General features: G+C 43.9%; 1 protein-coding gene across 2 annotated transcripts in view; it reads right to left on the reverse strand.

The window, feature by feature from the left end:
- SLX4 (SLX4 structure-specific endonuclease subunit) overlaps positions 1-15473 on the reverse strand; it is a 38447-nt gene extending 22974 nt beyond the window's left edge. For both annotated transcript variants that reach the window (XM_077828393.1, XM_077828392.1), the window contains exons 1-4: positions 15403-15473; positions 3880-4581; positions 2737-2985; positions 746-923 (exon numbers count right to left, since the gene is read on the reverse strand). In XM_077828393.1, coding sequence (XP_077684519.1) covers positions 746-923; positions 2737-2985; positions 3880-4249 — 797 coding nt within the window. In that variant the 5' untranslated portion in view covers positions 4250-4581; positions 15403-15473. The remainder of the gene's footprint in view (positions 1-745; positions 924-2736; positions 2986-3879; positions 4582-15402) is intronic.
- Between the last annotated feature and the right edge of the window lie 594 nt (positions 15474-16067).

The following is a 16067-nucleotide window of genomic DNA, read 5'->3' on the forward strand; positions in this document are numbered from 1 at the left end:
AGAAGTGTGTGTTACCTATTATACACTGTTACTTAGCAGCTCTGTGTTCTTGGGGAACCAGGGTACAGTATCCAGCCTGTCTGATTCACAAAAGACCTCCTCCCTCTACCCCCACCCCCTCAGCTTGAACCAAAGCCGATCAGAAGAAAGATTTACAAAAAGCAATGAAAAGGCAGTGGAAGACACACCTAAACCCCTGGGACAAGGGTGACAGGATTAAGGAAACTCCCCCAGCCTCATCTGCATCAAAGATGGGACAGGGAGGCACCTCCATTAGTTAGCATACAGAATGGAGAACAGAGATTCCAAGGCAAGAACAGCACTGAACTGTGGGACCAGAAAAGCAGGGAAGCACTGCATGATGGGGGATCTCTGCTCCAGATGTTAATGAATCCACGCCTGCACACACCCAGCTCAGTAGTATCAGACCAATTCTAGTAATAAATCCTTTATTGGTATCCAAAATACTGAAGCTGCCTAGTTGCATTGTGAGCTCCCTCAAAGAAACACCACCTATAGCCAGGAATAATTAGTTCCTATTGAACAAAACAACTTTGTGCTACAGGACAAAGAATTCAGTCCACGCTGTGACCCTCACAACAGGTTATATTTACTTACATCTTCAACGTTAAAATTACTCTGACACAACCTCAGCTTTTATCCTTTTCTACAGTAGTTAGGCTGGCTGAGTCTCTAGTCTAGGAGCCCAGGGGAGAGACGGCAATAATAAACTCTGGCCTTTTACCTGTTAACATGCTGCTCCCGTCGTGTTGCATTCATGGCTGAGAGGTCCTTCTGACAGATCTGACAAAAAAATAAGCCTGCCTCTTCCAGACTTCCAGGTACTTCTTCTTTGAGCTCCTGCTGGAGGGCCACTGCCAGGGCAACATCTGGCTCCTTCGCAGGCAGATCCGGAGTGGTCACTAGCGTGAAGGAAAGATCTTCTCAGAGACAGCACTAAGCATTTTTATAAAAGGCTTGAACCTGTTATATTCAGTTAGTTTATTGAATTGGATACTTAAAAAGAAAATGTGAACTTTCTCTAGCACCTTTCATTCTAAAGGGTCTCAAAGTGCATTGCAAACTACACACCCAGCATCGCTGAAATGCAGCCACTTCTGGGGTGGATGGTGGCAATCAGCACACCACCATACAATACAGCAGAGGAGAGCAGTGGTGCAAGGAGGGCGGTCTGGTCCAGTCTGCCAGTAAGATATTTATAGCTGGTACGCTGTACCAGAAAGACAGAGGAGCAGAAAGTAGGGCAGCTCCTCTGGCGCAGCTGTATCATCCCCACCTGTAACACCACCCTGTTCCACGCACCTTTGTCTAGTGTCTCCTGTCTGGGGCTGTAGACAGTCCTGCCAGAGGGCAGGGCTGAGGGCGGTACAGGTACTGCCATGCCAGAGGACCTGCCGGCGTGGGACTAACGTTCCACTCCTTTCGCCGCTGCGGTTCCCGGGAGAGCCCTAAACTGCAGGGCTCTCCCAGGAAGGTCAGTGGCGAAAGGAGCAGAATGTGCAGCTCCTCTGGCGCGGCTATACCGCCCCCAGCCCTTGCACGTAGCTACATGCCTGTTTCTCCTCTCCGGGGTCTGTAAAGGAGCCCCACCGGAGGACAGGGCTGGGGGCGGTACAGCCGCACCGGAGGAGCTGCTGGTGTGGGGCTGCCAGGGCTCCTTTTGCCACTGCAGTTCCCAGGAGAGCCCTGCCATTCAGGGCTCTCCCGGGAACAGCAGTGGCAAAAGGAGCAGAACCCCAAGCTGGCAGCTCCTCTGACATGGCTGTACCGCCCCAGCCTTGCCCCCCGCGCCTTGCCCCCCGAGCCTTGTCCTCCAGCACAGCTGCTGTACAGACCCCAGACAGGACTCAGGAGGAACGGCTGCGTGGAAGGCCTGGGGGCAGTTCAGCCACGCTGGAAGAGCTGCTGGCGGGGGGCTGCCCAGTGGCCCCACGTTCTGTGGCTTTCGCTGCTGCGGTTCTGGAGAGCTCTCTAGTTCAGAAGTCTGTGGCGCAGCAGGAGGAGGACAGGGTCCCCCCACCCCTCCCCAAGGTAACGTGGGATGAATCATGGAGAGAGAGAGCGCAGGGGTCTGGGCTGGGGGCGGGTCACATGTCCCCCCCTTTAGCTGGTGCAACGTATTGGTGAGAAATGAATTCTATTTGCACCACTGGAGGAGACGGGGAACTTTGGCTAGGGTCACTAGGGCAAACCATGGCTCTTACATGAAGGCCAAGGAGATTTTTAATGTCCACACAGAGCCAAGATGACCTTAGTTTTCAAAGATTCAGTTTATCTACAATGATATGGACCTCCTTGAAAAAATGCTTTGAGATCTACTGATGAAAGCTCTATATAAGAGTTAGCTATTATCATTATTGTTACACTGGAAGGACGAAAGAGTGAACTGATCCTGTTGAGATTTGAATCTGTGCTTCCAAGAAATTTATTTCAAACAGGATACTTAGATCATCATCCCCTTCAGGATCTAAAAGCCTGTTACAGACATTAACTAAGCCACACAACAGCCCTGTGAGGCAGGTATTGTTGGCCTCATTTTACAGATGAGGAAAATGAGACACACAGAGATTAAAGGATTTATCCAAGGCCACATAATGAGCCAGTGGCAGAGCTGGAAATAAAATCCAGGACTCCTGAAGCTGACTCCCGGTCTGGCACTCTAACCACTAGACAACACTCCCTGTATGTTTAGGATAGATTGCAAGAGACATATACCATTTCCTGGCTGGTGGTTCTCCTGGCTCACATCAGGGATGTTTCCATCTGTTACTGTCTCTGGCAAGATGCTGCCCAGGGTGTGTTTCAGCTGTTTTGGTTCCACTCTCTTAAACTGCTGCATCCTCTCCAACACCAGCTCTGCTACCCGCAGCCTGGTTCCTGAGATCTGGTGCATCTTTGCAGGGGATGAGGTGGAGGTTGCTGGTTTTGCAGCAGCAGCAAAGGATGATCTGCGCTTGTCACTGCCTGGTGGGGAAAAAAGCAGTCCTAATAACTGTCCCATCTGGGGCTTTGCAAATCTGCATTAAACACCCAGCTAACAGGCCAGATGAGAGGTTTTTCAGAGAAGCCTCCTTTTACAGCGGCCTGAGAGATTCTTGATTTTGGAGTATGCTGATTCTGAGTATGCTGATTCTGACTGGATGCACAATCTGCTTAGCTACTGAGTTTCACCCCATAACAATAATCATACCTAGCTCTTCTACAGCACTTATCATCAGTAGATCTCAAAGTGCTTTACCAAGGAGGTCAGTGTCATCAACCTCATTTTACAGATGTGGAAACTGAGGCACTGAGCAGTGACATGTCTGGCCCCAGGTCATACAGCAGGTCAGTTGCAGAGCTGGGAATAGGACCCAGATCTCCTGAATTCCAGTCCATGCACTATCCATTGGGCCACACCAACTCCCAACCAGCGCTCTAGGATCTGACTTCCAACCTCTACCAATGATGGGGCCTGAGAGATGCTGAGCAGTAGGGGTGAAGGGTTTCTGGAGAGGAGAAATAGGGAGCAGCAGGCAGAAGGAGTTGCCAGGGCAACACCTCACTGCAGCCTTGGCTGCTTTGGGGAACCCTCCATTCTCTGTGCTTCACCTGACCGAGGGAGACCTCTCCTATCTGACAGCACTGTTGAAGAACAGTTACTAGGAACAGTCAAAGGTGTCAGTCTAACGAGTTGACTACTGTCTAATGCACTGTCTAATGCAAAATGCACCCCCTGTGCCATCCTAACTGCCTGGTACCCCTCTCGGGTGGAGTTTAGAAAAGTTCCACTGAACGGGAGAGTCCTTCCAGCCCCAGGCTATTTTCCATTAGAAACATTTCAGAGTGAGGGAAGGAGACAGAGGTTGGAGATGTTACCTGCCAGGCTGTTCTGGTTACAGTTTGGTGCCATAGCATACAACTGAATGGCAGAAGGAGGATCTCCATTTCCATCTCCCAGTGGAGGCCCATCATTTCCACAGGCTGTAGCTTCACCTTCTGGTTCATGCCCCAATGCCTGCTCATTGGGGTTCGTGCACCCTGGCAAGCCCACTCTCTTTCCAACAGAGGAGTCATGCTGGCTTTTGCTCTTAGCAGCTGACTTGCTCTTTTTTAATTTGCTTTTTGTTGCAGTGCTCCTTGTCCCGCTCTGAACCTTCCTCCCTCCCTCGGCATCTCCAGCCTTTTTCCTGACCCTGCTCAATAGGTTAGCACAGAGTTCTTTAAAATCATTGTCCAGCTCATCCATCAGCCACCAGCCTCAAGACACTCAGCTTGGCTTCAGTGCGATGGAGCATGTGGGAGTACTGGACTGGGACAGCAGGGTCAGCACAGATCTGCCTCCTTTGATGACCTAGTCCTCATGGTGCCTTCCACCATCCTGGAGATCTGCACGCTCTGGATTCCAACAAGATCAACAGTGGGCACGTTTCTGGCTGGTCCAATATTTCACCCTCTATAATTACAACTTAGCCATTAAGTCTAGCACAATCTTCAAGGAGTCCATTTGATATCATTCATATTTAGGGGACTTCCTTGGTCTTTGTGAAGAAGGCTTTGCGAGGAGCTTTATCACAGCATCTAAACAAAAGAGATAAAAAAAGAGTGTAAATGAAGGATGGTCTGGAATAAGGTGGAGCTTTGAGGATCAGTGCAGGAAAACCCTGAATAGATAAGGTAGATAACTGACACAAAGTATGATCAACCACTGAACTGCCAACAGACACAGGGCGTGTTAGGAGGTGAGACACAAGCATTTCAAAGTAGGTCCCTGACATTAGGCACAATTATCACATACACAGAAGCATGTTTCCTACTTTATGAATGGGCTGGAGCTCAGGACTTAAGAGTGACTTTTTTTTAAAAAAAAAAAAAGTTCTGGAAGTGAATGCCAGGGAGTGGAACTAAAACCACACACACACTTCAGATTGAACACCTATGCCGTCGTAGTGTGAAATTCAGGTTTTTGTCAGAGCACCTTTTAATAGGATGGCCTGACATGGATAAGGCTTTTTCTGCTCCTGGTCTGTGTCTGGGAACGACCCCACTATACATAGTCAAACCAACATCCCTTCCCTTTCCACTCTCTCTATACACAGATACTTACTGCTGTCTGATCACTTTTAGTGTTTGCTGTGGTCATTGCTGGTAAACACTGCCTTGCAGGGCCTGAGGAAGGTTCACTCAGCAAACCAGACACTGGCCACTCTACAAAGTTCCATCAAAGTACAGAGACTAAATAATCTGAGGTTTCAGAGTAGCAGCCTTGTTAGTCTGTATCCGCAAAAAGAAAAGGAGCACTTGTGGCACCTTAGAGACTAACAAATTTACAATAAATCTGAGAACGTTTTAAAAAATATCAACAAATATTGTTGTTTTTGTGGATACAGACTAACAGGGCTACCCCTCTGATACTTAAGAAAAAAACTTTAATCTCTCTGAGTTATAGTAAACATAACACACTACTCAGGGGTTACCTGGATAGACATGTCCAGATGGAAATTGATCAAACCCCAAGTGATATTACAGCTAGATCTCTATTCTTAGACTGACTTCTTCCTAGTCCCAGAATATGGTATGGGCATGATTCATTTACAAGAGGTTTTATATTGCTCCCAATTCCTACTGCTTTCAGTCCTGAAACTGAGCGTTTCACTTGGAATGGCAGCAGTCACTGTTCAGTTTCTCCAGCAAAACTCTGGGCACCAAAAGAGTCAAAATGCAGGAAAAACACAAGATGGATTGTTTTCTCAAATGGCTTGGCTTCAGACACACAAGGCGAAGGAATGCTGGTTACACACTTTATGGGTCAGCCTCTCCTATAAGCAATGACAGATGTTAATGGATATTTTTCTTTCAACAGTCTCCCAAACCTGTAGAGATTTTGCTGTGAATCTTAGAGTAATTTCTTATGAGAGAGAAACAGATTTTTTTTTTTTGTAGCTAGTTCATTAAATTTATTTTCCTGGACAGAGTCTTGAGGCAGTTGTCATGACAAATTGACCACATTCTTCTAAGTAGAAGACAGCATAGAGAGAGAAACTGAATCTTCAGCCTCTAAGTTTCTACACAGTCCTCACAGACAAACTAGTGCTGTCACATTACTTAATGGTGACTTTCAAATACTGTACTTTGAAACAAATCCAGCACTTCTTTGTTTACTGTATGTGTTCAATGTGAATGGGCAAAGCACAAAACTGATGTAGAACTTACTTTTTATATTCCTTCTTTTTCAGGTCTCAAAGTCTGGATTTGCAGGCTCTTGGTCATGCACTGTGCTGACAGTATCACATGAAACTTGGGGCTTGTCTTCACAAGAACACGCAGAAAATTAATCCAAATGAAAAAGATGTGAATTTAAAGTGGATTAGTTAAATTGCATTAAATCCCTGCATGTTTTCTGGTTCACTTCCAAAGTGAATTAAGATAAATCAAATTAATGCTACTTTAAATCTGAATAAGAGTGTCCACACAGGGGTCCAATGCAGTTTAACTAATCCATTTTTAAAAAATTATTCAGATTAACTTTCCTGAGTATTCCCATGTAGACAAGCCCTTAGAAATCCTTGGGCATTGGCTTAAAAGGGAAGGGAAGTATTGCTTCTTCACAACACTTCATGGGTTTACAAAGTGCTTCTTTTAAATAACATATGCTCTTCCCCTATGGGATCAAAAAAATCTTTCAAAGCCACCCAAACTAGCAAAATAAAATAAAAACACCATCACTTAGACCACCTAGGTGCCAACTCTATGATCCAGGTGGGTCCTGTGACTGATTTCCCATCACTAGGGTAGTGCATGCTGGGATGTCATACAAAATGGGACCAATAAAGGTGGATGTTGGGACCTGGAAAAATATGGGGGGAAAAGGTAAGAGTTAATTATGTTCTGAGTGCCTCTCTCACCTAGGCTATTTGACAGACAGGGAACACAACTCTAAAGGTGCTAGATTTTTCAAAGAATTTGCCATCTCCTTTAAATAGTGTAAATTATTTAAAATTGTCTGTGAGATCAGCTATAAGGGTCTCAGGGATTTGAAGGTTCAGCTGCTTTAGGCTTTCTTTTTTCCAAGTAGTGAAGTACTCTATGGAAATTATGACTACAAAAAGAAAGTGAACCATGAGCCCTTCTCAAGAGGAAAAGCATGAAAAAGTCAGTGAGCAAATCTACTGGAAGAGAACGAAAACTAGACACCACAAAAATAATAATTATTATTAATAAAAATACTTTATTTCTCTATTTACTCCTGAAATAGATGACTTCTTGTCTCATTGGAACATAGGAATTCTGACATTGGATCTAGTCCAGTATTCTGTCTCCAACAGAGGGCCAGATGCTTCAAAGGATGGTACATGAAATCATGCAGTAGGCAGATGTGGAATAATCTGCACCCCACATTAAATCTCATCCTAATCCCTAATGATTATCTTAAACCCAGAACCATGAAATTTAATATCCCTTCCAAAATGTGTAAGCGGTAATGACAACAACTCTGGATATTCTTGTTACCTATATAATATCCAATCCCTCTTTGAATCTTGTTAAATTTTTGGACTCACTGACATCCTGTGGCAATGAATTCCCCAATTTAATTAGGTGCTGTGTGAAAAAGTATTTCTTTTTATCACTTCTGACTTCACCAGGTTTTAATTTAAAACCCTGTAAGGTGTTGAAGTAGGGTGGTCACCAACAGTGCTCCCTCTAATTTTTTCCACACATGTGTGTGATGAATTTTGTTATGTGCACCAATATGGAGGTGATGTGTGGTGGGACCAAGGGGTTCGGAGTGTGGGAGGGGGCCCAGGGCTGGGGCAGAGGGTAGGGGTGCAGGGGTGTGAGGCCTCCGGGACTGAGTTGGGGCCGAGGAAGGGGCGCCCCACCCCCAGCAGGTTCAGGCTGCAGCTGGGTTCAGGCCGATGGAGGGGTGCTCCTACCCTGGCTGTTCCGGGCAGGGGCTAGATTCAGGCCGGGGGAGGGATACCCCTCCCCCAGCAGGTCCCAGCCAGGCGAGTTCGCTGAGTGTCCGTACGGCGCTTAATAGGCTGCTGCGCAGCCACCCAGCTGTGCAGCTTACAGGGAACTTAGGTCACCAACAAATCCACAAAATACCTGGTATTCTGGTACTGGTGCATGAGATCATGTCAGTGGAGGCTAAGCGGCACACTCTTCAAAATTGCTTCCTCCACGTGTGACACTGGACAAAGGTTTTATAGTACTACCAGACAGGGAACAAACCACACAAAAACTTAAAACCAGAAGCTTAAAAATCAGACAAATGGCCTGTCTATGTCCAAGTAATTTACATTTTCCCCTCCTATGTGCATTCCTTTGCATTTATCAACCCTTAACTTCATGTGCCATTGTGTTGCCCATTAACCCAGCTGGATTAGATCTTTCTGAATTTCCTCACAGGCCTGTCTGGTCCTGACTAACCTAAATAATGTTGTGTCATCTAGAAAATCTTATTACCTCACTGCTCTCCTCTCTGTCTGGATCATTAATATACATACACCGGACCTAGTATCGAACCCTGAGTCCTACTGTTAACTTTTTGCCTTGATGAAAATTGACCACTTATTTCTACTCTTTGTATCCTGTCTCCTAGTCAGTTTCTGATCTATGACAATACTTTGCTTCTCACACCATAACTACTTAACTTCAGAGTGGATTGATTTAAATCAAAGTGATCTGAATCACCAATTTTAATCAGTATTTAAATCAGCAATCAGGAAACCTTGATTTAACTCATTGATTTTTAATCTTGTTTTGCTTTTGTACTTTTTAGTTACTTTCCTAAAGAAAGGTTGATTCTCACTGGTTGGTAACCATTATCACATGTTGATTTGCAACTAAATATAGCCTCTACACTAAATTTGGTCCTTCTTTTTGATAACCAGGAGGATACACTATATCTATACACATTTATTTAAATTACACAGCTCAACTCCCATTTATTCAGATTCTTAGCATTTATATTTTTTATTATATTAGAAAATGATGAACGATAGATTTCTTATTTACTAGATGATTAATTTTTTACTTGTGATTTGTGTCAAGTTCTATTTGGATGGAAATTGAAGTTCAATTAAAAATGCACCAAAACAGCATTTAAAAAAATAATAAATAAAATTATCTTAAATGTTCCGGACACATAAGGAAAAAAATATATCATAATATATTTTGCATTTAAAATTAACTGATTTATTAAGCAAAACAAGTATTATCTGTAGTTAGTGAACTGAACTGATTGTTTCCAGTCACCCTGTCCATCAAGATTTTAGAACTAGTAGAGTTGGTTTTCTCCCACCTACTTTTTATTCATAAGTTGGAAGAGGAAAACAAGCTTTCCTGCTTTTTCAGCTCCCATTCAGTTTCTCAACTTTGAATGAATTAGTCATTGACCTAAACTAACTGAATATACTGATATGAAAAGAATATTCTCTCTGCACCTGCAGAAGAGGAGGCTGCTGCTGTCAAAGACTAGTTTAGCACTTCAACAAACTCTGGTTCCAGATGCTCAACCAGTGAGTACCACCAATTCAGGGGTCTGACTTTCTTTAAAACTTAGCAGCAAACATGTACTGCTTACCATTATTTTTTTATTTTAATTTGATTTTAATAGTTTATAAGTTTTGGACTTAATATAACTTATCAATTTCAAATTTAACTATGTTTATTTAAAAAATAAATAAACTTGTATTTAACTTAAATTTTAAAATGCCAAGTTAAATACAAAAAATATTTTTATCCATCCTGCTTAGCTTCTTTAGCATCTTCCTGTGAGAGACATTGTCAAAAGCCCTTTGAAAGTCTAAGTAAACTATGTTGACTGGTTTTCCTTTATCCACTACTTTCCTGACAAGTTCAAAGTATTCAAAAGGTTAGTGAGACATGATTTTCCTTTGCAGAAACCATGCTGATTTGACCCTCACATTACGATTTTCCACAGGTTTTATCATTATATTTTTAAATATCATTTCAACCAATTTACGAGGTACAAATGCAAGGCTTACTAGTCTGTAACTCCCCAGCTCACCCTTATAATCTTTTTTTTAAATAACATAAAACATTTCCTACCCTCTAATCCTCTGGTGCAGTAGCTGTTTTTAATGAGACTGAACATTTTTTCCTAGTAGCTCGGTTCCCTCAGGACTCTTTGATGCACCATCTAGGCCTGGTGACTTATTGTCTTTAAATCATCAATTTGTTCCAGGATCTCTTCTTCAGTCATCTCATCTTTATCATCAGAAAAGTGCAGGTCTGGGATAGATATCTTCCTGAAACCTCCTCTGTATTCTGTAGACACCTGTTTTCTACCTTGCTACTAAATACACTTCCATGTCCATTATTCATGAAGGCCTCATTCTCAAAGATCCGGATTCTGCCACCCTTACTGATAAATAATATGTTACTCTGTGATTATTCCTTAATTTGAACAGGATTACCTGGGGAATAAAGCATGAAACATCAGTAAGGGTGGCAAAATCAGACCCTTTAAAAATTAAGGGTCTGATTCTGACATCATTATTTGTTGTTCCCTTGAGGAGATAGTGCAGATTACACCATCCTACAGAGAGCCATGCTGGTTCCATATGCCCACGGCTCCATCAGCAGCACAGCTTTGAAGGAGAGTGCGTATTCTGATGTGGGATGCAGAGAACTGGGAGCAACTGATACATTTGCAGTGCCTGACACTGAAGAGCAGGAGACCCAGACTCAAATCACAGTCTGTGTGACAGCCATAGCTTGGACTGCTAAAAAAGCAGCTCACCCATGTCTGGGGGAGTGCATCATCTCACTCAAGAGCAGATCAATAAAGTATTGGCACTGATGGTCCCTCAAGGGTGGCCATAATTTAAGGAGGTCCCAAGAGATAGGGTCTAAGTAGCGGGAAGGTTGGAGGCGCCTCATTCTTCAAAAATTAAATTAAATGTTTCTTTTTTCCATACGCACCTAGGTTTCTAATTATAGAAAGTTCCCAATGAAGAGTTGCTCCATGCTGCTGTGCTGGCACCATAAATATTACTTCCCCTCCCTTGAAGGCTAGTTACAAAAGATCTGGAAGGTTGGTAGCAGAGTCTTCAATCAAGCCAGTCAAAACACAGCATGGGGAAAGAACTGGTGTTTGTGCTGGAAACCACATAGAAAGAGACAGACCCCCTGGCATATTTCCAACCCAAATACTGCAACTAAAAACTTTCCTACAGTCCTCATTACTTCCCATTCCTGCTGGAAAGAAACTCACAAATACAAAGCAGACCTTCCTGAGGAGCAGAGACCCCTATGCCTCTCACACACCTTCCCTCATGCAGTCTCTGTCTATCCAGTTCTACACAGGTTCTTATACCATGCTCGTCACAGTAGTATCTCCAGCACATGCACTTATCTGTAAACACAGTATGACAGACTCACTATATTGCTGGACTGTCCACAAGGTATGGCTTCTCTATGGCCCTGGGTGAGCAGAAAACATCTCAATGTGCAATGGCAATCAAAAAAGCTAAAAGAATATTAGGAAAGGGATAGATAAGAAAATATCATAATGCCACTACAGAAATCCATAATATGCCCACACCTTGAATACAGCATGCAGATTTGGTCATCCCATCCCAAAAAAGATATATCAGAATTGAAAAAGGTACAGAAAAGAGCAACAAAAATGAGGACTGTTCATCTTAGAAAAAAGATGACTAAGTTAGGATATGATAAAGGTCTACAAAATAATTAATGGTGTGGAGAAAGTGAATAGGGAAGTGTTATTTACCCCTTCTCATAACACAAGAACCAGGGGTCCCTTAATTTCATTAAATACTTCTTAACACAACGCACAGTCAACCTCTGGAACTTATTGCCAGGGGATGTTGTGAAGGTCAAAACTATAACTGGCTTCAAAAAAGATCATGGTGGATAGGTCCATCAATGGCTATTAACTCAGATGGTCAGAGGTGTCACTAAACCACTCACTGCTAAAAGCTGGGACTGGATCACAGGAAATGTATTACTTGATAATTGCCCTATTCTGTTCATTCCCTCTGAAGCATCTGGCACTGGCAACTGTTGGAAGACAGGATACGGGGACAAATGGACCAGTCATTGGTCTGACCCAGCATAGCTATTCTTATGTTCTTATGAATCCATGTACAAGTGCAACCACAAAATACCATCAGTACCACATTCAAGTCAAATAGCTTTAAGAAGTAATTAATAACCTCACCTGCTCATCAAGCTGACCAAGTCTATTAAAAATAGACTTGCTGATTTGGTTCATTGCTCCCAAAATGTATTTTTACATTTCTCTCAAGTAAACTACTTTTTCTCTTACTAACTTAAATTCCAGACCACTCTGTATCCCATTGCAATGTTACTTACCATTGTTACACACCCCATCTGAATGCTATTGTTAAGCTCTGATATCATACAAACAATTTCAGTTTAGAACAGGAATTCCCACTTATTTCCATTCTGCAGACTACTGCAAAAGAACAAGAGACCATCTCACAGACCTTCATTTGAAATGCTCTGATGCCTGCTTCTCAAAAATATTAATTCTACAAACCATAAACAAGGGCTTTGCACACACCTGAAACATAGTTTGAGATTGAGTCGTCTAGAACAAAGTATTTAATCATAGCACCCTGTTTATGTTGCTGTACCGTATCACTAGGCACTTCCACTGGATATCCCTATTATCACATATGGCTAGGGCTGGGGGGGGGAAATCATATGTAAAAGGACCTGTGGTCTATTTTTCTTGGACTCTAAAGCTGATCTTTAAAAAGTTTCTAGATGTTTCAATAACAAAGATACATCTTTGTAAAGAGCACTGTGTCCTAATAACCAGCATGCAAAAAACTACCTCCAGCCGATCACCAGCAGCAGGCAGCTAAGGTGGAAACTTACCTATCCCCACTCCACGGATCTCAATGAGATCTGAACTTCAATCCCACTTGGGACTTTTTCAGTGCTAAAGCAATGACCGCACCCACCTGGAGACATGAGATTTTCTAACATCTGTACAATGTCCAGCACAATGGGGCCCCAATTAGGACTAGGGCCTTTGAGTATTATCATAATATATGTATTTACTCATGATAATAATAAAGTCCCTGCTAACACTTGTGCTTAACTTTACTACCATGAGTAGCCCACTGAAGTCAATTCAACTACCTGTGATAGTAATAATAAATCATAATAAGACCTAGTTTTTATATAGCACTTTTCATCAATAGATCCTGAAGCACTTTACAAAAGATGTCAGTATCATTAACTGCATTTTACAGATGAGGAAACTGAAGCATAAAGTGGGGGAAGGTGACTTGCCCAAGGGCACACACTAGGCCAGTAGCACAGTAACCCTAAGCTGGAAATAAAGCTGAGCATGAGAATGTTTGCAGGCTCAAGGCCAACACTTTGTCTTAAACCAGTGCCTCTCAAGCTATCTGATGTGGGGGACCGGCAATTTTTCCCCACAATGTGCGCACACACCGGCAGCCGATGGCCCGTGGACCGGCACCGGCCCGCAGACCACCACTTTGAGTAGCACTGTCTTAAACCACCACACCCTCTGCTTTTCCACCCAGGATGAGCTCTTTCTGTACCCAGTCCCTTCTGTCCTTGAAAGCGAAAGGCAGATTTCCACTTTGCTGCCTTGAAGAAGCTGCAGAGAGAGTCCTCAACTGCTGAATCCCCAGGTAATGTGGCCTGAGTGAACGTGCATTACCTATTTTTAAGGAACAGCACAAGTGAGTGAAGTAGCTAACCATGAATTTGATTACTATAAATATCTGTAACCATAAGACAGTGCTGCAATAGCTTAAGGAAAAATCCACACAATTTTTAACAATATCCCACATTTTAATTTTTACTGCAAATTCCTAAAGGCATTTATTATTTCATCTCTGCACCGCTTGGTTACGTGTAGAATCTGCATGAAAGGCCTGATTCACCTCTCTTGCCTGTTTAATTCTACTGAAGTCAACGGAGTTATTTCTGATATATACTGATAAGAGAGGAGAAGCAAGCCCTAGATATGGCAATTGTTTTGGCTTCACTTTAGTAATATAAATTTAATTTTTAGTGAATTTAATCCTAGGGATAGATGCCACACTGAATACTGAAATCTTCAATCCACAGAACAATTACTACAGAATATAGGAGTTGCCACCTGGATTGGACCTGAGATCCATCCAGTATGATATGCTGTCCCTAACAATGGCCAGTACCAGATGCTTCAGAGAAAGATGCATGAAACCACTCAGTATGAAGATATGGGATTATCTGCCCCCATGAAGACCTCACTATAATCCCTAATAGTTAGAGGTTGGTTTGAGCAATGAAGCATTTTCATCTCTCTTTCAAAATTTGTTACCATTATCTATTGTAACTATGAATGTTCTTGTTATCCATATAAATGCTCAATCTCTCTTTGAATTTTGCTAATGTTACGGCCTCAAAGACAACCTGTGGCAATGAGTTCCACAGTATAATTACACCTGTGAAATTTTTTTACATTTGCCATAATTTAATTCCATTGATATCCCCTTGTTCCTGTGTTGGAAGACAGGGAGAACGGAAACTCCTGATCTACATTCTATATACCAGTAATTATTTGATAGACTTTTATCATGTACTATCACAATCCACTTAGATAAGAGACGAGCATTTTAAAAGGTATAATAAAAAGAGAATAATTTAACAGTGGCTTTACTCTTTCTTTTAAAGGGCATTTATTCACCAAATCCCATACTGTAATATGTTTACTCCACAATTCCAGTTAGATGTTTTGCCACTTTTTAAAATCCATGAAAATCAGACTGAATTGTATAGCAATGTTTCCCATTGCCCTAAATATGAGTTACAGATAACTTTACCTATGCTTAAAAAAAAAGAAAGTGAGCTAGTATTGTTTATGCTCCCCTGAACCAGCGTTTGTCCTTTGTCCCTTTCTAGGCCGTGGGAGGTTGGAAAGGTTTAAGGTGATCAGGCCAGCTCGACTTTCTGCACGTATACTAGCTACAGAAAGGAGGAGGTACCACTGGTAGGCGTGGATTGCACATTAGGAAACCTTAACCTGCGCAGTGCTGTGTCAAGTGCCTCATCTGCTGGTGGGCAGAGGCTGCCCGTGGAGTTGTCACTAGTCTTGCCCCATTTCCCAGCAGGTGCTGGGGAGACATCATGCTGCTAGGTAACACAGTGATGATGGTACGATGACATCAAAGCAGCACAGCCTGACGTGACCATGGTATAATGGCACAGTAGTGACATCACCTATACGTGCTGATGTCACGGAACAAGCAGCGGTGCCAGGGCTGTCAGGGCAATAGGAAACCTCCCCCCAAGCTGCAGGCAGGGCCCCCCCTCCCGCTACACCGGCTCTCCCCGGCCTCCCTTGGCCCCTCTAACCTCTGCTGGGAGGGGCGGGCTCCATCCGCTCCGCACCCCTTGGGGCAAACAGCCAGGCGGCAACAAATTCCATCCGAGGCGCATGCGCGCATGATCTGGCGCGCATGCGTAGAACAAACGGTGGCGGTTGCCCGTGAACACTAGAGCGCTTTCCGTCGCCTTGTCCCTTTGCGCATGCGTAAAGCATACCGGCACGTCACAAGGCCCACCTCCCAAACGTGTTTGTGTAAGCATGCGCAAAGCCACACCTGTGTGCCCTGTTGGGCATGCTCGGGAAGAGCTAGGCAGGGGAGGGCCCGGAAATAATAGTTAGGGGAGCTCCCACAGTGGTGGTGGCGGCGGCGGCCGTTTGTCAGTCACGTGAGAGGGGGACCGGCCCGGGGATCCGCTCTCGGCTCTTGCCAGTCACGGGAGGCGGGGCCGCTTCGCCCGCCCCGGGCTCGCCGCTCCTGGTGCTGGAGCGCTCAGCTGCCCGGCGGCGCACCTGTCCTCGTGCCCTGGGCAGGCGGGGTCGTCGCAGCAGGAAGTGGCCCTGGGTCCGGAAAGGAGGGAAGTTCGGCTTTGTCTGCGCTACCACTTTTGTTGGTCAGGGGTGTGAAAAAACCAGCCCCCTGATGGACATAAGCTTCACCAACAAAAGTGCAGGTGTGTGGTGTAGGGGCTCT

This window comes from Eretmochelys imbricata, chromosome 10 (genome assembly GCF_965152235.1).
Source record: "Eretmochelys imbricata isolate rEreImb1 chromosome 10, rEreImb1.hap1, whole genome shotgun sequence".
Taxonomy (NCBI): Eukaryota; Metazoa; Chordata; order Testudines; family Cheloniidae; genus Eretmochelys; species Eretmochelys imbricata.